Consider the following 22675-nt stretch of genomic DNA (forward strand, 5'->3'; position numbering starts at 1 on the left):
ATACAATGATGACTATCGTATTTGCAGCCCAAACACCTCCCTGGAATTCTAGACTCGTAAGTCTACTACTAGAGACTTAGGAAGGTCATATGGAAGTCCTCCATATAAAGGTCCAATGGGCAGCCCTGACACTCCAGACTTCAGCCCCTGATCTTCCTTTTTTCAATAGGCTTCACCCACAGGCTTTCTTACCTCAGTGTAACTCCATTTTTCCAGTTGCTTAGGGCAGAAACTTAGAATCAATTCTGTAACTCTATTTCTTTCACATCCTATATTCAATCCATCAGCAAAATCTGCTGGGTCTATCTCTGAAATATTTCCAGAAGTTGTCCACTTCAAATCTCTGCTGCTACCTGATAGAAACCATCAGCATCTCTTGCCTGGATTATTGCAGTCCTCCCAAGTGGTACTTCTACTTCACCCATGCTCTTCATTCCCTACCCCCATTAGTCTATCTACAGTGCATAAGCTGTGAAAACATGAGTCAGAGCTTGTTAATCTCTTGCTGAAAAACCCTTCAATTGCTTGCCCTTGAGGTGTCCTCCAGGATCTGGGAGTTCCCATCCCTCTATTCTCATTTCTCTTCCTCTCCTCCTCTGATCACGTTTGATTGTGACTCATCTGTGTTCCTCCTATCTTCAGCTGCATGAGCTTCTTGCTCTTCCTCAACCAAATCAGACACACTCCCCACTTTAGGACCTCATATTGCTGTTCCCCCTGCCTGGAACACTCTTCCCCCAGATATCTGAAAGGCTCTGCCCTCACCCTCCTCGAGTAGTGACTCAAATTTACCTATGAGCCCTCCCTGACTGCCTATTTAGAAGGGACCCACCTCCTCCCATGCCCATCCCAACACTCTACTCCCCTCTCTGCACTGCCTCCTCATAGGACTTTCTGACATCTAACATCTACATATTTCATTCATTCATTCATTCATTTAATCATAGAGCTGTCTACCATCTAACATTTGCATGTTTCTATTTATTTATATATGCTTAATCATTGATGTGTTCCAAGTACCCATATAAGCCTAGCACACACTAGGCCTCCAACAACCATGAACCGAATAAAGTATAACATCACTAAAGCAGAATTACACGAAAACCCATTCTGCATCTATCTTTTCTCACTTAACAGTGTACTGTTGACACCTATTATCATCAACATTTGTATGTACTACATTTTATTTTTAATTCAGTGCCTCCCCCCAACTATATTTTTACTATAAAAGTGATATCATCTTGAAAAAAATGGCAAAACATGCAAAAGTGTGTAAAGAAAAAAGTAAGAAACAACTCTTCACACCATCCAACATCTATATGCCTGAGGAAATTGGCAATGACAAGGCTGACTCCTAGATCATCTTCTAAATACACACACACACACAAACACACACACACACATACACAGTGTGTTCCTTTTACATAATGGGATCCTATACATATCGTTGTGCTGTTTGCTCTCCTCATTCAGTAATTCGTTGTAGACAGATGAAACAGACCAACACCATTCTTCTTAAGAGCCACTGAGTGCCCTTTATAAGGATGTACCATAATTTATTTTTTACAAATCCGCTACTGATAAATATTTAGACTATTCCCAATGTCTTTCTTTTTCAAAGTATAATGACTACTTTTGCTAGTGGTCGCATGTACTTTTTATTCCCCTCACAGTACTTAGCCTGTGCTGAAAACACCATCTGCATAAAGCTGTTTGCTCACCCATTCTGTTTGTCCCTGACTCACATGTAAGCTTCTCAGGATAGGAGACAAATCTGTCTGTCTGGTTCACCTCTGTAGAAAAGTGCCTTATACATAATGGGGCTCAAGAAGTAGCTACGCATGAATAAATGAATGTAATCTTTAGCCCATTTTGTCAGAAACTCTTACAAGATAAATTCCTAGAAGAGGAAAGGCAATGGGCAAGTGAACCTTGAGTATTAATTTCTAACGGTTCAATGAAATCTTAAGACTGCTTTATTGTCCTCAGAGTTGGAGCTGATAATGTTTGCACTTTACAGACAGCCCTGAACTTGAGAGTCCTGGTGACAAAGTAAAGGCAGATACTGTTTTTGCCAACATCCAACTTAGTTTTCCACATTTCAGTTTTGGAGAAGCTTTAGAGACTGTCTCATTATCTGATTTCTAATGTATTTTTAAAAGAAGAAATATCTTAGAGTAAAGTTACTTAGAAACCAGAAGAGACTTTTGAAATATTAGTCAAAATCTCTTGGTTAATAGGTGAGAAAAGTTTCTTCTAAGTGAAAGGGTAACTGGGAAGAGCAGGATCTCGTCAAAGAAAACACACAGACACAACCGCCTTCCCCGAAGGACTTAGCAATTCCATTTCTTAGAATTTACCCTGGAGAAACTAACTCCGCTGTACACAGAGAGCCATGTCTGCAAATGTTTGCTGTGGCACTGTGTATAATAGGGAGAAACTGGAAACAGAACTAACACTTAGCAGTAGGAGGATTACTAACTATCACAAGTCACATGTGGAGCACCATGCAACAATTTTTTTAAAAAGTAGATCTAGATAAGTAATAGCAAAAGGTCTTTAGGACACACGGTTGAGTAAAAAACCAGGCATCAATATGAGACTATTTGTGTTAAATCATAGACCAAATCATTCTATTATAATCTCTGCGTGCATAAAGGTGTGTATTCTTAAATACACAAGAAAAGGTTGCTAAGACAAACAACAAATTGAACAAAAAAACCAACAATGATTATTTTTAGAGCTCAGAGAAGAACTGTGAGCTTATCCTATCATTTTTACATGGACAAAGTGTTCATACATAACTTCATCCTTAAAAATCAATTTAGGAAAAAGAGGACAGAGGATCTTGATATGAGAAATTCACACAGACACAATTTTCTACTTCCAAGTCCAGTCCTTCTTTTCTTGCAGCCTCTTGAACTTGCTTATGTAATAAAAATCTTGAATTTTCATAGGAAAAAGCATAAAGATGTGATCAAGAGCAAATTAAGCATGTAAGAAACTAATTTTAAATGTTAGAAGACTTCTATTTTTTCTGTTTTAATGCTAAATTATTAAAAAATTTTTTTAATTTTTATTTTACAGTACTGTTAGACTTTTAAAAATCACTTCCTCATAGAAAGTTATACAACAAATGGCAATTTTTCTACTGATGCTGCTGCTGCTGCTAAGTCGCTTCAGTCGTGTCCGACTCTATACAACCCCAGGGACGGCAGCCCACCAGGCTCCCCTGTCCTTGGAGTCTCCAGGGAAGAATCCTGCAGTGGGTTGCCATTTCCTTCTCCAATGCATGAAAGTGAAAAGTCAAAGTGAAATCGCTCAGTCGTGTCCGACTGTTAGCAACCTCATGGACTACAGCCTACCAGGCTCCTCCGTCCATGGGATTTTCCAGGCAAGAGTACTGGAGTGGGGTGCCACTGCCTTCTCCTATAGAAGACCTTTTTTAAAATCACAGTTAAAGTCAGAAATTTGGGAGGCTACCTCATCTCACTCAATGACTCTCCTCCAGATGTTTCATTTTTTTTCTTTTAAATCTCACTGGAGAAGGTGATTCCATAATCTCCTTTTGTTAGTTAAGTTCCAGTGTGAGCAACTTATAATTGGGTAGTCAGGGATCAAAATTCCCTCTTAGAAAAAAAAGGAAAAAACCAGTCCTCAAGATACTGAAAACAAGTGTGTGTATGTGTGTGTATATAATTCACTTTAACCTGAGATTAAAATATGAGGCAAAGTATATACTTTGGACTCTTCAAAAAACAATTTTCTTCCATAAAATATACCTTTAACAGGTAAAATCAATTTCCCTTCAACATGCCTGGAAACTTTTTGATATAAAGGAGAACATCAACTCCAATGTAATAAACATCAAACCAACTTACTCAAGTTGTGATTGTCCTTTTTTTGTCTCTCTTTGGCCAATGCTCTCGCTTCAGACTCTGTGGGAAAAATACACGCTGTGCACATGAATGAAGTCATTAGAAACCAGAACTTTTCAAGGAACACAGTGGTGTAAATTAAAAAAAACACTTCATTGTCTAAACAAATGGATGTTTATCTGACTTAACTATAAATAAAAACAGAGTTTAAAAATTTTTAACTTTGAATCAAAGACTTCGTTTTTTTTTCAAAAGCAATATACATCCAATAAATGCAAACATTTAGCTTCTACAAAATGGTAGAAGACCAGTAACAAAAATGTCTGACAGGCTGGAACAACAGACAGGTACAAACAACAAAAAAATAAATAACCAGAGATTATGAGAAGTTGCTGTCAATAGAGTATTGTCAGCAGTCAAATTTTCTTTTCAGGAAATAGCACTTTTCAGTCTTTCTTTGATGTGTTAACACACTGAGACAGAAACTGAGCCAAGAAGCTCCCAAACTGGATCTTTAACTGGTTCATGGAAATGAACTCATTATTTAAGAACTTTGGGTTGCTTGACTAATCCTGGGGATTCGGGAACCTCTGTTACTTTCCTTTCAGAAGTGATATAAAAACATTACATTATCATAATCCAGAACTGTACTTTAAAATAGATATCGTTGCATAATTTATAGCATATGTATTATATTATTGTAATGTATTAGATATTATTAGGTCAGATTTGCTGACTTGTAAGCCTCTTCTTTTTTGTGTATAGTGTGCTGCTTCCTGAGCTACCAGTGTTCAGAACCTCATTTCCTGTCCCTTTACTCTTTTCCTGCCATTTTACCCTTGTCCAGACTGGACTGGTCACTTTCTAAGATACCAGTGACTCTAGAGATAGCGTCTGTTATACCTGCTTTTTTAAAAAGTTTAATAAATGTATACCCTCTTCACCCATTTCTTATATCCTCTTTCCCCTTGCTGCTATGGTTTTCTTTCTGAAGAAACAATCATATACATAATTCGAAACCCTATTTTACACTCAAGAATTTTATGCATGTCACTCTAACCATATTATTTAACACATAACCATCCTTATTTAACACAAGTTTCATTTAGCTATGTTTTCTAAAACTTCATTGTATTATTACTTCCTGGTACGATACCTATGTGTTTGTTGGCTTTTGATGGTTTTTATGTATTAATCATCTTTTTAAAAACCAAATCAATGTCTTTTGTTTTAATGTCTTTCTCCTGCCACAATTTTCTGAACTTTTGTTTTTGTTCTTTCAAAGACACGCTTGAATACAAGAGGAATTTTTTTTTTTTGCACCAAATCTATATTCCATAGTCTCAGTCTATTCACCGAATCCTGTAGGATGCAAGGATCAAATAATAAAAAGGGTTCGGATGAGCTGAAGGCCATAAAATCCAGCAGGGTAGAATGCCAGTTCTAATGCAGTTTCATCGTGTTTTAATGGCCAAATGCCTTCCCTAAAGCGTTAAACAAAAATGACGAAACAGGTAATTTCACACTTGCCTCAAGAGCAAACGATACCCATTGCTCCATTTGATAAATTATTTTTTCACTCTGTGAGTGAATCTTTTGCACGTGATAGAGCAAAAGTAACAGGAAGCATCTTAAGAGGTAAGAAACATGTCCTTAGTCTGTCCCAACTGTGGGTCTGAACGTGTGTCAAAGGAAAATTCAGATCAGAGTTCTCAAACTCAAATGCTACTAAGGGCCAGGAAAAATCCAGACTGGGAGTGTTCTGCTCTCACCCCAAAGGGGACAGCGGCCACAGACTCAATGATGGCAGTCATGGAGGAATGGGGACCCGATTCCCAGTATCTCAAGTAATACTGGAAACCAGGACTTTCAAGTATAAATACCCCTTGCTAAAACATAGCTCAATGTCTTAACCACTGCACAGACCTAAAAACATAAGTGTGTGAGTTGGAAATAGTTCTGGAGATCACTACTTGGATAACTTTGCTGAACAAAACATGAACAGAAAACTTCCAGTGAGAGGCACGTTTGCTGAGAATTTACCTGTGAGCTCCCTTTTTATGTTGGGAAGGTTGGCTGGGCAGGAGTTACTGATGGTGAGGCCTGGGGGTGGCAGGCCTTGATTTCCATAAAGGTCAATCAAGTTTCCAGAGACAGGTAACTGGAAAGAGAAAAAAACAGTCATGGAAATGAATCATTGAACGATTCCTAAATTAGTCAGCTAAAACCCATATCCTATTCCAGACTGTATTCACATATATACATCATTGATACTAGGTATAAAACAGAAAACTAATGAGAACATCATGCTGATGAGCACAGGGAACTCTACCCAACACACTGTGGTGACCTGAATGGAACGGAAGTCCCAAAGGCAGCAGACATAGGTACGTGGGCAGCTGCTTCACTGTGCTGCACTGCAGAAACTAACACAGCACTGGAAAGCAACTATACTCCAATAAAAACTGATTTTAAAAAAAGAAATGATTTCATGTAAAAAATATTTGTTAATACAGGAAATGAGATGTTTGCCATTTCATCCATTCGCAGATATATGGTCCTCTTAGGGGTTCCCTTAGAGACAGGAAAGGAGGCAGAATCTCACACACATCAAATCAGCATACAACCCATCTGATAGGTTTATCATGAGCATCGAGACCAAGGATAATGTGGTGAAATCATTATCTATAGCATCTAGTAGCTTATGGTAGATGTTCAGTAAATATTGGCTATTATTATTATAAGTCATGTTCTATGTGGCATAGCTTTGTAGCCAAGTCCGGTTTTGCATCAAAGTCAACTTTCTTCCTTCCTTTTCTTCCTCTCTCTCTCTCTACAAAGAAAAGTAATGAAAAGTGTTTTCTTATTGGAAAAGAAATGATATCCTTACTATTATACTAAAAAGGTATTTTCCTTGAAACTGAAATCTTTCACAAAGCCACAAGAGGGAGCCCACTGACTTTCATAAAAGAACAAAATGTTAACACTTAAAAAAAAAAAAGAAATATTGAGCCTTTCCAAACGAGCTTAAGAGTGTTTGTCTCTTGTTCTGAACTGAATATTTTCAAGCAGTGAATCTGTTTTATCCCAACAATGACTTCCCTTTGTCACGTATACATTTCCCTGTGACTAGCTCTCTGCCATGAGTTTGATATACTCAGTTTTATAAACATATGAGATCCAAGACATTTCCTTTTCCCACTCCCTGAAATAAAGGTCTAAGTATTAATTGCTGGAAAACAGTTAGGTGATCTCATTACTTCCACGGCAGAAACTTCCCATTTCCAGCTCAACTTGAATAATTTCTGAAACTATCATTACCAGGTGAGAGTTTATGTCTTTAAGCCCTTCCTTTACTTGACTATACACTCTGAATTTTACTCTAATCTGAGAAAAGTAAATGTAGTAGCATTTAAGTATGATTAAAATACTCAGTAATGCAGATGTACCTGGTAGAGGCTATATCACAATATAGCATGCGTCATTCTTTCAAATAACCACTAACATACAGATTAAAAGATACCATGAAATAAAGATAGAATCAAATGTGTTTCCTCTCATTGGGAGCCACCAGGTATCATATTCCTGTCATGACTTCTAAATAAACACTCTATGAGCTAAATCCCTAGGTAGACAGATGGGGGAAGACTGCAGAGAAGAAGATGTTTTCCAACAGGTTAATATGACACGTGCTCTAGGGGTTGGGGGCTGTTCGAACAGACAGATCAGCAGAGCACATCTCTCTTCTCCATTCAGTCTTTTGTTCCTTTGTGAAGACAGCATCTAAATTATGCATATGAAATGGATTACACATATCTCACTATACGTATACATATGAAAATGTGATAATGTAAAATGCCCTTGAACCATATTTCAAGGGCCTCTAGCTAAGGAGCTGATAAAAAAGTGACTATGATTACTAGCTGTCTTAGTGGTTTAATATGAAACAGGTCATCTTCTCAGGTCAGCCTTGCCCTGTGTTTAGTTTTATTCCTGTCCAACTTAATACAGCAAAGTGAAAGACGCTCAAATGTCTCGATACAGCACTGTAGAGTCAGAGAGTCAAAAGTTATAAAGCTGGTATGACATCTGGTAAGACTTCGAGATTCCAAAGCTTTATCCTCCTCCTTTATTGTTGCTCAGTCGCTCAGTCATGTCTGACTCTTTGAGACCTCATGGACTGCAGCACTTCAGGCTTCCCTGTCTTCCCCTGTCTCCTGGAGTTTGCTCAAGTTATCTTCCTATCCTTCTAGAATTTCAGATTTGGGAAGAACTATCCCGTATTAATGGGCTTCCCTGGTGGCTCAGAGGTTAAAGCGTCTGCCTGGAATGCAGGAGACCCGGGTTCGATCTCTGGGTTGGGAAGATCCCTTGGAGAAGGAAATGGCAACCCACTCCAGTACCCTTGCCTGGAGAATCCCATGGAGGGAGAAGCCTGGTAGGCTACAGTCCATGGGGTCGCAAAGAGTTGGACACGACTGAGCGACTTCACTTTCACTTTCATCTGGTATTAATAAACCAATAATGTGACTTGAGATTCAATGCCACAAGCTAAAAACAATTATTTCCATGGCTTGAGAAATAAAGATCACATGTGCAAACTGTGTGCAAAGCATGCAACTGTGTTATGATAATTTGTTATGAATAAATAATAGGCAAGTGATAAACACAACTAACTTTAAAAAAACCTCTAAGTTATCACTGGATCGATACTGAACAGATATGTTCTATTATCAACTTCTCCAGGATAAGAATATATTTTCTAACCACAATCTAAAGGAAGATGTTATGTGTACATATACTTAATAAATGCAGACTCACAAAAAGAGAAAGAGAGGGTGAAAGAATTGAAAACTGGGGATAAGACAAAGAAAGACACAAGGGGGCGGGTGGAAACAGGAAGAGAGACATACACAGAAGAGTTGGGGAGAGAGAGAGGGATGGGCAAGTCGGGTGGAAGCGGGGAGAACTCAGAAAGAAATGGATTGCTGCTGCTGTTGCTAAGTCGCTTCAGTCGTATCTGACTCTGTTCGACCCCATAGACGGCAGCCCACCAGGCTCCCCCATCCCTGGGATTCTCCAGGCAAGAACACTGGAGTGGGTTGCCATTTCCTTCTCCAATGCATGAAAGTGAAAAGTGAAAGGGAAGTCGCTCAGTCGTGTCCGACTCTTCGAGACTCCATGGACTGCAGCCCACCAGGCTCCTCTGTCCATGGGATTTTCCAGGCAAGAGTACTGGAGTGGGGTGCCATCGCTTTCTCCGAGAAATGGATTGAGTAGGGGTTAAAAACTACAGAGAAGACTGTGTGGACTGACAGCAGGGCTGACCAAAAAGAGAGATGAATTAAAATCTTTGGAACAAGACGCCTTATCGGGCACTCCACTGAGGTCAAACATCATTACTTCCAGTTGAAAAAGCAGCTTATAACCCTCTGGAGAGTTCTTGAAAAGATTTCTCGCTTCGGCAGCTTTTCCAATCTTGCTGGTTAGGAGTGGGCATCATAGAGCCTGCTGGGATATTTTGCTGAGGAAAACTTAATTTTGTGGGTGCCTACTCTGAACCAGGCACAGAGGTTAAAAGGCAATCTTTGTAACTTATCATGCTGACTTTACAAAAAGGAACATCAAGGTATTGCTCTGAGTGCAGGTTTCTGATAGGAGGTTCACATTGCATGTTAATTGTATTATTGGGAGGAGAGCAGGATCAACCTGCCGATAATTTTCAATAATCAAATAATCAATAATCAAAACTGCAATTTTCAATTAATCTCCAAATGAACCTGAGCAAATAAAAACGCAGTTGCTCACTAACTGTGGGTACTCAAATTTACAAATGAATGGTGCAGTCATTTACATCCTGGGCTAAGGAGCCAGTGACTCAGGTTAGAAGCTGCCTCTGACGTGCCAAATGATATTCAACTCTGTGAGGTGAGATGTCCCTCTCTGAAAAGTAGCAGTCATATCACCCATCTCACAGGGTTTTGTAAAAAGTAAACAAGATAAAGTGGGTGAAACAGGTGGTGCAGTGATAAAGAATCTGCCTGCCAATGCAGGAGACGCAGGAGATGTGAGTTCGATCTCTGGGTGGGGAAGATCCCCAGACGAAGGGAAAGGCAACCCAATCCAGTATTCTTGCCTGGAAAATTCCATGGACAGGGGAGCCTGGCAGGCTACATACAGTCCATGGGGGTCACAAAGAGTCGAATATGACTGAAGAGGCACGCACAAGTGAAACAGAGTACCTGCTTTTAAAGTGACTGATAAACTATGTTTCATTGTTCAGTCACTCAGTTGTATCCGACCCTTTGCAACCCCATGGACTGCAGAACATCAGGCTTCCCTGTCCTCTATTTCTCAAAGTGGCTCAAATTCATGTCCGATGAGTTTTCCTGAAAGTATATTCTTTGTCTACGGTTTTTTTCGCTCAGTCATGTCCACTCTTTGTGACACCATGGACTGTAGCTAGCCAGGCTCCTCTGTCTATGGGGATTCTCCAGGCAACAATACTGGAATGGATTGCCATTCCTTTCTCCAGGGGAACTTCCCGACCCAGGGATCAAACCCGGGTCTCGTGCCTTGCTGGCAGCCTCTTTACTGTCTGAGCCACCGGGGAAGTCACAGTTTTTGGGCAGTCAAACTAATTTTCACCTTGATTAACAGAACTATCCGCCACATGAATTACCAAGCATCCCGTGGATTGCAATGCAGATCTAAGCACAGAAATGAGGGGATGTGTGTGGCTAAAGTGACTACTCCATATTCCAAATCTTTTTCCATCGGGGTGATTTTGCCCCTTTTCCCCAGGGGACATTTGTCACTGTCTCGGACATTCTGAGTTGTCACTGTGAGATGGCAAGGTGTGAATGGCCCCCAGTGGGTAAAAGCCAGGGATCCTGCTAAACATCCTACAACAGACAAGACAGTCTCCACAACAAAGGATTATCCATCCCAAATGTCAACAGTACCAAGGTTGAAAGACTGCTCTAAATGATGGCTTAGGCTCTTTATATTAACAGCTGTTACTTATGAAAGCTACTCAAAGGGAGGCTGATTAAAATAATATGGATTTCTAATTGAAAATCAGTCTCCTAGCCATGCAAATTTAGGAAAAGATTCAGTGGTTCCCTTTCTCATTTTGAAAAATTCCCCCATAAACACAGGTAACTTGATTACTAGGTCAAAATAACACTTTTAAAGCTAAGGAAGAGCAAGCACACCTTCTGTTAATATGAATATATTGTGTCTTTGCAGGGTTTTTATCCAGCACATTAACCTGATGGACAAGATTTCACTTCCAGTGCATGAGCTGTACCTTGGACAGTAAAAGACACAGTCCAATTAGGACAAATAAAGAGAAGGTAGACACGTGTGCGTATGTTCCCTAAACTTTGTCTGAATCGAGTTCTTCAATGTTCTGCTCCACCAAAATGAATATTTTTCCAAGTAAATGATAATTGCAAAATGTTATTATTTTTTTTCTCCCTGGATGGTCCCCTTCTCTGAATATCAATTAAGTACTGTAAGCAGAAGTAAACTGGGACTTTTATTCTTTGTTTGCGATGGTACAAGAGGGCCCTTGTGCTCTCAGAATAGTTATTTCTAGACTCCAATTCCCTTAGGATAGTTTCCTCTCTAAGTGTTCCTTCCACTTTATTTTTTAAAACTGTTAACTTAAAATAGACCATTTCAAAGAACCAACTAAAAGGAAAAAAATGCCCAACATAAAGAATATTAAGTTTAAACTTCACTGTGGGGAAAACATTAAAATGTTAGTAAGTTGTAGTTGGTTCTATTATTTAATTCTAATAATTAAAACCCAATTTTATCAAGAATAAGAGCTAGTAACTAACATTTAGTGATGGCATAGGTTCTCTTGTTTTAGATGCTATTATTATCCCCATTTTCCAGTGAAGGAAAGTGAGGCAAAGACAAACTCACTCCAGAGTATGTACTGAACTCAGATGTCTGGCTGAGAGCCTGTGTTCCTACCTTCTGTGTTACCGTGTCTTTCTGCCAGTTGTAAAATGCCGAAATAGTTTCTTGTGGGAAAGCTCTGATGTGGAGAACACAGAAGAGAAATGGGGACCAGGACAAGGTCAGTGCCCCCTGAGGGCACTGGAGGTTACTCTTCTCTTGACTGGGGATTAATTAAAGTCTGCCCTGGGGATTCTTTCTTATCTACGGACTCCCCTGAGATGGTCTCTCTGCTTCTGAATTATCCTTCTCCATTCAAAGTCTGAAGTGGTCTCCTTTTCTAAACTTGTAAGCCCAGTGAGACCAGGAAGGAGACCTGACTCATCTGCATCCATAGCACCTCACTCAGCACTGGTCACATGTGAGGCATCTGCTGCTGCTGCTGCTGCTAAGTCGCTTCAGTCGTGTCCAACTCTCTGTGACCCCACAGACGGCAGCCCACCAGGCTCCCCCGTCCCTGGGATTCTCCAGGCAAGAACACTGGAGTGGGTTGCCATTTCCTTCTCCAATGCATGAAAGTGAAAAGTGAAAGTGAAGTCGTTCAGTCGTGTCCGACTCTTGGCAACCCCATGGACTGCAGCCCCCAGGCTCCTCTGTCCCTGGGATTCTGGACAGTACTGGAGTGGGGTGCCATTACCTTCTTCTATGAGGCATCTAATAAAGGCTAAATCAATCTTAAAGTGAGTTCAGGAGCAATCAGACTAGGATATCTACTCCATCGTAGACTGACCGAGGAGACACGGGTATTCAGTCTAAAGGTCATGTCTTCAGAGGGTTGTCACAAGGACAAGTTCTCCACGGGGCAAACTGGGATCCACATCCACAGAGAGACTCACTATGAGAAATATTTCCATTATTGAATATGATATTATTCTAACGTAGAGCTGGCATATTACAGGTGCTGAGTGAATATCACCCGGATAAAATACTATCAAAATTATTTAAACTATAATAAATTATATATAATAATTTAGACATTGTTGAGAACAAGCTATGTTTCCAATGCTAAATGCTGTACATACTTTAGGGTTTCCCAGGGGGCTAGTGGTAAAGAGCCTGCCTGCCAATGCAGGAGACAGGGGTCTGATCCCTGGGTCGGGAAGATCCCCTGGAGAAGGAAACGGCAACCCAATTCACTACTCTTGTCTGGGACAATCCCATGGACAGAGGAGCCTGGTGGGCTACAGTCTGTGGGGTCACAAAAGAGTTGGAAAGGATTCAATGACTAAACAACAACAATTCATAATTTAGGAGATGACCATGTCAAGGAGAAACAATGATCAGTTTCATTTTACAAATAAGGAAATGCAGGACTTCAAGAAACCAAGTAATGGGCAAGGCCAGGCTGTAAACGGCAGACTTAGGATTTGAATCCAGGTCTGACGGTAAATCCTCAACTCCCAACCACTGCATTACACTGCTTCACTTGTGAGTGTAGATTTGGAAGCTTTCAAGAAGCTGAAAGCCTGATATTTTGAAGAGGAATACAAAGGATATGCAAGAGGAAATTAAGGCAGTGAGTACTAGGTTAGATCAGATGACATCTGTGGTCCTCATCACTGGGGAAAATTTTTAAAAAAAGAATAATTTAAAAGAATCATGTCAATCCTATAGTTCTCCTGAGTATGCGCAGGTATCCATTTGATGCCACTGGAAAATTACCACCCTTGTCAGCAAAGTTCTTCTGAAATGACTTGCTGCTGCTGCTGCCGCTAAGTCACTTCAGTCGTGTCCAACTCCGTGCGACCCCACAGACGGCAGCCCACCAGGCTCCCCCATCCCTGGGATTCTCCAGGCAAGAACGCTGGAGTGGGTTGCCATTTCCTTCTCCAATGCATGAAAGTGAAAAGTGAAAGTGAAGTCGTTCAGTCGTGTCCGACTCCTAGCGACCCCATGGGTATATGTAAAAATTATAAATTCCTGAGCACAAGCTCCTCCAAGGTTTTTGCTCCTGTTCGTCCTAGGATTCTGACTCCTGACAGGCACAGTCTGCCTCACAGATGCATAAAGCTGAAAGTAAGAGGGTTCCACAGAAGCTGACCCAGGGCTTAAAGAGGGTGGGATGAGTTTGGCATGGAAACATTTGTTAGAAATAATATTTAGTTCTTTCAAAATGGGGGGTGAGTTTAAACGGGCAGTAAATTGACAAAACTAAACAATCTAGAAAAAACTCAAGAGGTTTTGAGGGGAGTCCTTACTCCTCAAGACTTCAAGAAGGTGACTTAAAGGACTGGATCAAGAAAGAAAAGAAAACGTAACTATAAAAATTTGGTTTTCTAGGGATTTTGGTTTAAATAAGTAAAAGCTACTACATTCCCTTGCCAGGGAAATTTATCATTGGAATTTAGTCTTTAAAAAAAAATTCTGTGGTTAAAAAAAATATGATTTAAAATTCACCATTTTTAATTATTTTTAAGTGTACAGTTCAATTGTGTTAAGTATATTCACATTGTTGGGCAGCACATCTCCAGAACTTTTTCATCTTGCAAATCTGAATTTCTATAACCACTAGCAACAACTCCCTTTCACCCTTTTTACCACCATGGAAGTTACTCTTTTAAAAACCAATTACTACCCTGTTTAGGAAAAGCATCTTAGGAACTTGTGTAGAAATTCAGTTCAGTCCAGTTCAGTCTCTCAGTTGTGTCCGACTCTTTGAGACCCCGTAAATTAGTGGTTTTTAAAAGATGACTCTATCCTCCAACCAATCTTGCTTGCTTCAGACTGGCTCCCACAATCCAAACCAGCTCTGGCCAATCTATCCTGTAACTGTCCTGAACTCACTGGTTTCTGTCAAGTGAGTGTGTGTCAAGTGTGTCAAATCTATCAGCAATACTGATAGATTTGCTCGGTTTGTGTCAAGTCTGAAGTCAAGGGGAGATTCTGTCAGCAACCAGAGTCCTCTGTTTAGTCCTGAATGGTAGGTTCTTCCTCCAATTCCAGGGCTTGTCTCTTAAGAGTATAGTTACACCACCCCTAGATTGTCCAGCTGGTGAATATATTATGCAGTCTTAAATATATTGCACCCTTAAAGCTGTTTGTCCATTTTATTTTCATTTCAAAAATCTGAACAGAAGGCTAGCATATTCTTGAACTCTTGGTGAAATTTAAATGTTAATGAAAATAGTATACCCCCCAAAACATACTAATTACTAAAGAATATGACAGTCTCATGGCATTGCTTGAATAGAAAACAGAAAATGATGGGACTAGGCATTCAAAGTGGAGAAAGCAATGGCACCCCACTCCAGTACTCTTGCCTGGAAAATCCCATGGGCAGTGGAGCCTGGCAGGCTGCAGTCCATGGGGTCACTAAGAGTCAGACACGTTTGAGCAACTTCACTTTCACGCGTTGGAGAAGGAAATGGCAACCCACTTCAGTGTTCTTGCCTGGAGAATCCCAGGGACAGGGGAGCCTGGTGGGCTGCCGTCTATGGGACACACAGAGTTGCACATGGGCACACCAGTTGCACTCTGGTCGCACAGAGTCGGACACGACTGAAGCGACTTAGCAGCAGCAGCAGGCATTCAAAGATGTACCGTGTCCCAGCTCTGACACATCTGAGCTGTATAACCTAGGGCAACACAAGCTAACCTTTCCTAACCCTAAAACAGAGGGCAATGATAGCATCCCAACATGACTCAAGGAATTCCTGCGAGAACCAAGTAAGACGCAAACAGAAGGAGTGAAAGAAAATAAACTCTACAGGCAAGGCTCCAACTGCAGACAGGAATACTTAACAGAGAAGAGCAAATATGACCCCTGCTTAATGAACTAAAATTGGAATAAATTTGCCATTGAATAGGGGCAAACTGAACGTCACTTAATCACCTGTCAATAGTAAGGGATCTCCTTTAAAAAGTGTATTATGTTTTCAGGCCGACCAGAAAACCACTGTAAATAACACAGCAAACTGTATCTCCCTCAGCAGCAGTATACTAAGTTAGGCAGCAGATGTGGAGGGGAGTTAGAAAACCTAGCATGTTATTGAAAGTGAACTTGGACTCCAGGGAATGCAGTTCTTTATCATGGGGTTCCTGATAAACTCACGAGCAATTCTTAATTTCCAATGTCTGAGTCATTTATCTGTGATCTTAAGATATTTCTCTGCCTCATGAATTAACTTCTCAAAGAATCACTTGCAAAGAGAAACTGAAAATTCAGGAACAGGGAAAAAACACTGGAAATAATATCTCAAGCTTTTCTTTTAGAAAAATAAAAAGATCACCAATACCGTATTTGCCATTTGCAAGGCGGGATCCATCAAGCCCAGGATTTCTTCATTATAACTTGATTCTAGGCTAATGATGTCATCAATTACATCATCCATCTGAGGGAAAAAGGCAATGGAAGAGAGACAGATATAAGCAAAAACCGTGCAAAGCAATCCAAAGAGAGATCCATGGTCTTTCCTGATCTAAAGAAGTAACACTCTTTAGTTAGAGTCTAAGAGATGACTGTCCTCTTTCTCTCCAAAGGAGTACATTACTGAAGACCATTAATGCTAATGGGTGATGAGGAGGATGATACATGCAACCAGCACATAGTGAGTGATTACTAGGTGCCAGTCACTGGGCTCGGGGCTTTTTATGGACTAACTGATTTACCCTGACAATAACCCTACCAGAACAGGTGCTATTATTACAGCAATTTTTCAGGTGAGATACATGAGAAGCAGCTTGCCCAAAGTCACACATCAAAGAGGGGTTGGAGCCACAGTTTGAACTATGCTTTCAATTGTTGTATAAAACTGCCTGCCCTAAACTGGAAAGAGGAACCAGGAAACTTCATCTTGAATGATAGCTGCCTTTTCCTTTTCTCATCTCAATTTATATCCAGTACATTTCCCACACCCTCCTTGGAGTAAAAAAAAACAAACCACAGATGGCTGTTCAACCCTTTGTTCCCATAGGATGTGGGGGGCGCTGTGGCTCCCAGGCCACTGGTTAGCCCTGCAGTAATCTTACAATGACTTGTAAACTAAGTCTCTCCTTGTATGCCTGCCAGTGTGCTTGGCACTCCCGGAGGAGAGCACCAGGACGAGGTTATCATTACGGTCGTGGAGCTGACATTCCCTCTAGATCAATTTTATTTCTAAAGTACCAAAACATCAGTCACGATAATAAACAACAGTGATTACATGTGCATTGCAGCAGTTGCAAAGACAAGTCTGTGAAAACATTTCTTCATAAACATCTTATGTATTTGATCTACTTGGTATGTGTGTGTGTGTGTTGTGTGTGTGTGTGTGTGTGTGCGTGCGCGAGCATGCAAACACCTGCTTGGGTCTTAAAAGTGCTTCACAAGTACACAGTGAAAGTTCAGAACTCAAAGGGATGCTCCTGTGTGCCTTTTTGCCATAGTTAAAGAAGACAGGCTTCAACATCATGGTGCTTGTCAGAATCTCGGCTCTCCCACTTTCTGGGTTGGATCATTGCCCCTCATCTTTAAGAGTCACAGTGTGCCAACCTGTAAAATGGGGTTAATAATACTCATGCCCTTACTGGATTCTTGTGAGATTTCAGGACAAACCATATGAAGTGCTCACAGTGCCAAGCATACAGCATACATTCAAAAAATAAGTGTCACTGAGTAACTCCAGAGAAGAATAAATGCAGGTCAGTTTTGAGTAACTGCCAGTACTGTTTCCTTTCCAGGTATACCAGTTGTATAACCTGTTTAACAGATGACTTTCCAAGTGAATTGGTAAACTGGAAAATGGGCCATAAGACTTATGAGCAACCTTTCTTTGTAAATGTTTAATCTTTTTTTTTTTTTTCAGGGAAAGGAAATTAGTGGCTTTGGTGTGAGAGAATTTTTTAAATAATCTGTTCTCTTATGAAAAGAGTCATACATGTTGATAAAAAGCAAAAAAAAAAATTTTTTTCTTCCTCTTATATATCCATGCACTCATTTAAAATATACAAATATAATTAATAAATGGATGTAACATAATTTATATATCCATTAAACAGGATGTCACAGAAGAACTTTTCATTGCTTGGGAAAATATTCATGAATTATCATTAAATGAATAAATAAAGTTTCCAAAAATATTTTCCATGAGATTTCATTTTATAAAACTATATAGATCTCACACATACACACATCTTGGTTTTACAGATATTCTGTCCAAGTTGCTAACCCATAAATTTGTATAACACACTTTGATAATGGTATCTAAATGAAGTACAGCAGATAACATCTTATTTATTAAATTTTAAATTTAATATAAAATTTATGTATTTTAAGCACTGTTTAACACCTTACAGCAACTCAGGGAAAAATGCATTTTAGTATCATTTCCCTAGTAGTTTTTAAATCATGAGACATAATGATTTAAAAAAAAATCAATGGGGGTGGGGGCAAAAATCCAAAGTCATTAGGAAGGTGTGATTAGCCACAAATATAGATCCTCATTACAAAGTGTTATATCCTTGGGCTGCTGAGTCATTCAGTACCTGCATGCACGATGCTCGTGAATGTGTGTTCATACTTGGGCATTCGCTCTCCGCCCTGTTTTGCTCTTCAAACTTATAAAATCCCTGCAAAAACACAAGCAAAATCAGCCCATGACTTGGATTTGCAAATCACTGTTCAGTGACATTTTCACACGAGGTTGATGGTGTAGCAACAAGATGAACTAAGCTCTCCAGTAAAGTGGAATGTGACCAAGAAATGAAATAATGAAGGAAGAATTTCCATCAAATCAGTTTGACAGATGACAAGCATGGACAGAGAAAAATAAGATGGTTGGTTTGGGCAAAAGGGAGAAGACTTAGTCCCTCTAGAAATTAAAATCAACCAAACTTCAGAAGAGTTACCTCTGAAATCACATGAACATTTCAGAGGACAGACAAACTCCATTAAAATGATGCTCATCATCTCATAATTTGGAAATAACAGGCATTAAATCACAACTTGCCTTTTAGGTATGCTTCAAATTTTGGTGCCACAATTAGCTTTGAGGTGTATTTGAGTCTTGTCTCCAACCCAGCCTTTATAAAAAGCAGCTTTCACCAGCAGCAGCAATTTATTAAGGAAACCGAATTCACCCAGCAAGGAAATCTTTGCTTTTGTTAGATTCTCATGTACTATATATTCTTTCAATCCAGCCATGCACACTCGGTGCTTTTTTTGTTTTTCCTTTCCAGCTCAGGAAGAAATAAAAATAATATTCCAGACATTCACAGCAAGCGGAACTTCTAAACTGCCTGTCCGACACCTTTTCTATTTTTACTATCCCTTTTCCACCTTCCCTTCTCTCCCTGCATTTTCAATGCTTTGTAAATGGAAAGGCATGGAAGAGAACACTCAGCTAACAAGCGGAAACGGGATAGAAGAAAAAGGGTCCTCGCCTCCGGGTTCTGCTCCGAGGGGGCCAAGTCCCCTGCCTGGAGCCATAACCCAATAACCCAGTGACAGGGACAGGGACAAGAGGCTAGAGGATGACAGCCAGCATGGGGAGTCTGGGACAAAGGCCGGTGAAGGTGGCCACGCGGACAGACTAGAGTCCACAATCAAGTGCAGGAGGGAGATCCACAGACAGTCATTCAGTGTGAGAGAAAGGAGAGGGGAGGGAACATGAATTACCTCTTTTTCACAGTTGGAGTTAAGTGTAAGCATAGCCATGGGGCTGTTGGGTGCGCTGCTCCCCGGCACTGGTGGCATGACATGGTCGCCAGGCTGGTTTGGACATGGCAAGCTCAGGACTTGGTTGGCATGTTTATTTGCTAAAGTGGTAGAAAGGTACTGCTTTACCTGCTGCCTTTGGGCTTGCTGTATGTGGTACTTGGTGGGGTTTTCGAGGTGGGTCTGCACCTGAACATAGCCATGGAGGGAAGAGAAGAAAGTGCTGTTATTGGTGAGTTTTGGACGGCTCTTCTTTTCAGGCACAAGCATGAGACAGGCCAGTCCGTCAACAGAATAGATTATTAAGCCCCTGTTAGGTACCAGGCACTGTGCTAATGGATTTTGCTATTTCTGAAGTTTAAAGGCTAACTCTTCGGATTTGGGTTAATACTCTGCCTGGTTTCATTTCCCTGCTAATTAACAGTCCATCTCTTTAAAACCTTGTGCCCTTCTTCTCATGCATAATAGCTAAAAATCTGCAACTATCTGTAGGGTAAACATTTTCTAACACATATCTGAAAGAGTTTATTAAGATCAAAACAATAATCTAGAAGAAGGTGTATAACTTATTTCAGTTTTCTTTGGCAAATATAATAGCTTTTTGTTTTGTTTTAAAAAAAAAACATCTCCTTTAGAAACAACTATAAAATGGTTGTAGAACATAAACAGAAACATTCTGATGATTAAATCCACCAGTTGCAGATTAATTCTTCCCACTTTCATTGGGACATGAGTATTCAACATTTTAATTAAGATCTTAAACTCAACATAAAAAGCAGTTCCACATGAAGTACTTTCTTTCAAACACAAAAAACACTTCCACAGATGTGTTTGTTTGTTCTTTTTTTTGGGGGGGGGGAATGTGTTTTTAAAGGCATGTATATTAAGCCACCAGAATATTTTCACCTTGTTTCTTATAAGACATTAATAGAGAAGATGAAGCTTTTAAACAAAATCAATGATACTCAATATAGTCACTTTTTCCTTGAGAAACACAATTTACTCTTATGAGCTAAGAAAAGGAGTCATGGGGAGAATACAGCCATGCACAAGAGGGAAAAAAATCCTACTAATATTTACTCTGTTCAAAACTACATTGGATTACTGCTTATGGCATCAAATAATAAACAACATTAAATGGGAAGACACGTACCAACGGAAAACTGTGTGTCTACTACAATAACACGAAAAGGTGAAACACTCGATTTATGAATTACATTTCAGAGACTGAATATAAGAATAAAGCTCACCTGATAGTGATTATATTCTAGCATTTCCAGCATAACCACGTTTTAGGTGGCCCCAATCCAACGAGAAACAGTAGACTATTCGTTCCCTCTACTTTCTGTAATTCCAATTCGTAGACTGGCATAGAGAAAGCACTATAAACAAGGTGTCCCGAGACACCACCGGAAACTTCATCACAGCAGCCCTGCTTATAATAACCTAAGCTAATTAGTTATGCATGTAAAAAAAAAAAAGTTCACACAAAGGGCTTTTTTTTTTTTTTTGGAAGCCCTACGAGTTTGCTCTTAAATATTGATATCAACCCCCCCATCCCACCCAGCTTGACGTCATGCTTTTTTTTCATAAATATAAAAGAACCTTTTTTAAGGGATGAGCTATCAAAGTCAAACTCGCTGTCAGATCAAGGCCAATTCACTATTCATCTTTAGTTCCAGTAGTATTAATAGACAATGCTATTTCTCTTTCAGCAATAGGTTAAGAGCTAGATGCCCTCTTTGGAGAACACTGCCTAAAAGCTACACATGAGACTTTTCTAATGGATGAGTAACTCGGCCCCTTCCAAACACAGAAAGAGTGTCCTTTAGTATGCGGGAGTCCCTGAAGAACTTTCGAGTTCAGCAGTCTCATCTTGCATCCAGGTCTCAAGGTGCATCTTATTTTAGCTGGATAGATAAATAAATTTCCTCCTGACCTTGCATTAGGAAAAGGGGGAGCTATTCTAAATAGAAAACGAAAAATACATATATCCACAGAGGCACTTTCGAATACATATTTACGTGGAAAATAAGAAATACACATCTCCCCAATTTAGTCCTCAAATTAGGAAGCATAACAATTTTCACTGAAAATCTTTTAATGTAATTCTTGGTGCTAGAGAAGAATACATTTATCATATACACAACTGGTGTATTTGTATATTTGCTCATTTATTCATTCCATTATTTAATGTTATTATGTGCTAAATGCCGTTCCAGGCAAAGAATGCACATTGTGAGCAAGCAGATACAATTGTCAGCTTTATGACACTGGGGTGAAGCAAAGGAAGGAAAACACAAACAGATATATATTTAAAATTATGATAATGGCTGATAGGCACTGCTGAAATGGTGAGATATTTTAAGTACAAGAATTTGAAATTTAATAATTTTGTCCAAATGCCCAGGCTAATGAAGTCCTTTAGTTGACAATCTCAAATTGTTTCAAATGACTGATCTAACGTGCACAGAAACATTTTAAGTTTCATAAAGGGTCCAGACATGATAATGATGAGGACAATAGACATTACTAAAATAAACATCAAATGAGGGCAATGGGTGTAATGCGCTTATTTCACTATTACACTTAAAAAAGAAAGGGCTGCACATTTAAAAATAAATGTTAATTCACTGGCAGATCCTTATTCTTTAAATGAATCAGGATTTCAGGCTTTAGTAAGGAAAAAAGCAACCTGTTGTCTATTCAGCACTGTCAGTGAGGTCTTTACTACAACCAGCTTGGGGTGCTCAGAGTGGGATGTATTGTTCCCCTTTTACTGTCAATATCTTTTTAAGTAAGTTAAGAACGGACTGGCTATAAACATTATGGAGAAGACAGAACATCCCCAGACATCACCAATCCAACACCTAAAACAGGTAACATAAAGGAGGTCATGATCTGTGGGGTGGTGAGGTCTGTGGCAAACTAGAGTGCACGTGCTTCATTAAAAAAAAAAAAAAGACAAAAAAACAGCTGACATAATCTGTAATTGACTGTGGCCCTGTGGGAATACCATTCCAGTTGAGTTAGGTTTTTTTTTCCAATTTTTCAGTTTAGCCTGCAACCTGAACTTGTTTTTTCAATGAAAACTCCCAGATTATGAAAATGACACCTAATTGTTTGATTTTTCATACTGTACAAAACAAATTAAACACACTTGTTGGTTGGACTCAACAGAAATGTGGTC

The 22675-nt window shown here is 39.7% G+C and overlaps 1 protein-coding gene across 10 annotated transcripts in view; it reads right to left on the reverse strand.

The window, feature by feature from the left end:
* The window catches only part of MITF (melanocyte inducing transcription factor), a 230635-nt gene that overhangs the window by 15385 nt on the left and 192575 nt on the right, over nt 1-22675 (reverse strand). For 5 of the 10 annotated variants that reach the window (XM_025273061.3, XM_025273060.3, XM_044933795.2 and 2 more), the window contains exons 3-7: nt 19447-19674; nt 18315-18398; nt 16088-16183; nt 5922-6039; nt 3882-3956 (exon numbers count right to left, since the gene is read on the reverse strand). In XM_025273061.3, coding sequence (XP_025128846.1) covers nt 3882-3956; nt 5922-6039; nt 16088-16183; nt 18315-18398; nt 19447-19674 — 601 coding nt within the window. The remainder of the gene's footprint in view (nt 1-3881; nt 3957-5921; nt 6040-16087; nt 16184-18314; nt 18399-19446; nt 19675-22675) is intronic. The other 5 variants (XM_006055866.4, XM_006055865.4, XM_006055867.4 and 2 more) reach the window with 3 other exon arrangements.

The sequence above is a fragment of the Bubalus bubalis genome, chromosome 21 (genome assembly GCF_019923935.1).
Source record: "Bubalus bubalis isolate 160015118507 breed Murrah chromosome 21, NDDB_SH_1, whole genome shotgun sequence".
Lineage (NCBI taxonomy): Eukaryota > Metazoa > Chordata > Mammalia > Artiodactyla > Bovidae > Bubalus > Bubalus bubalis.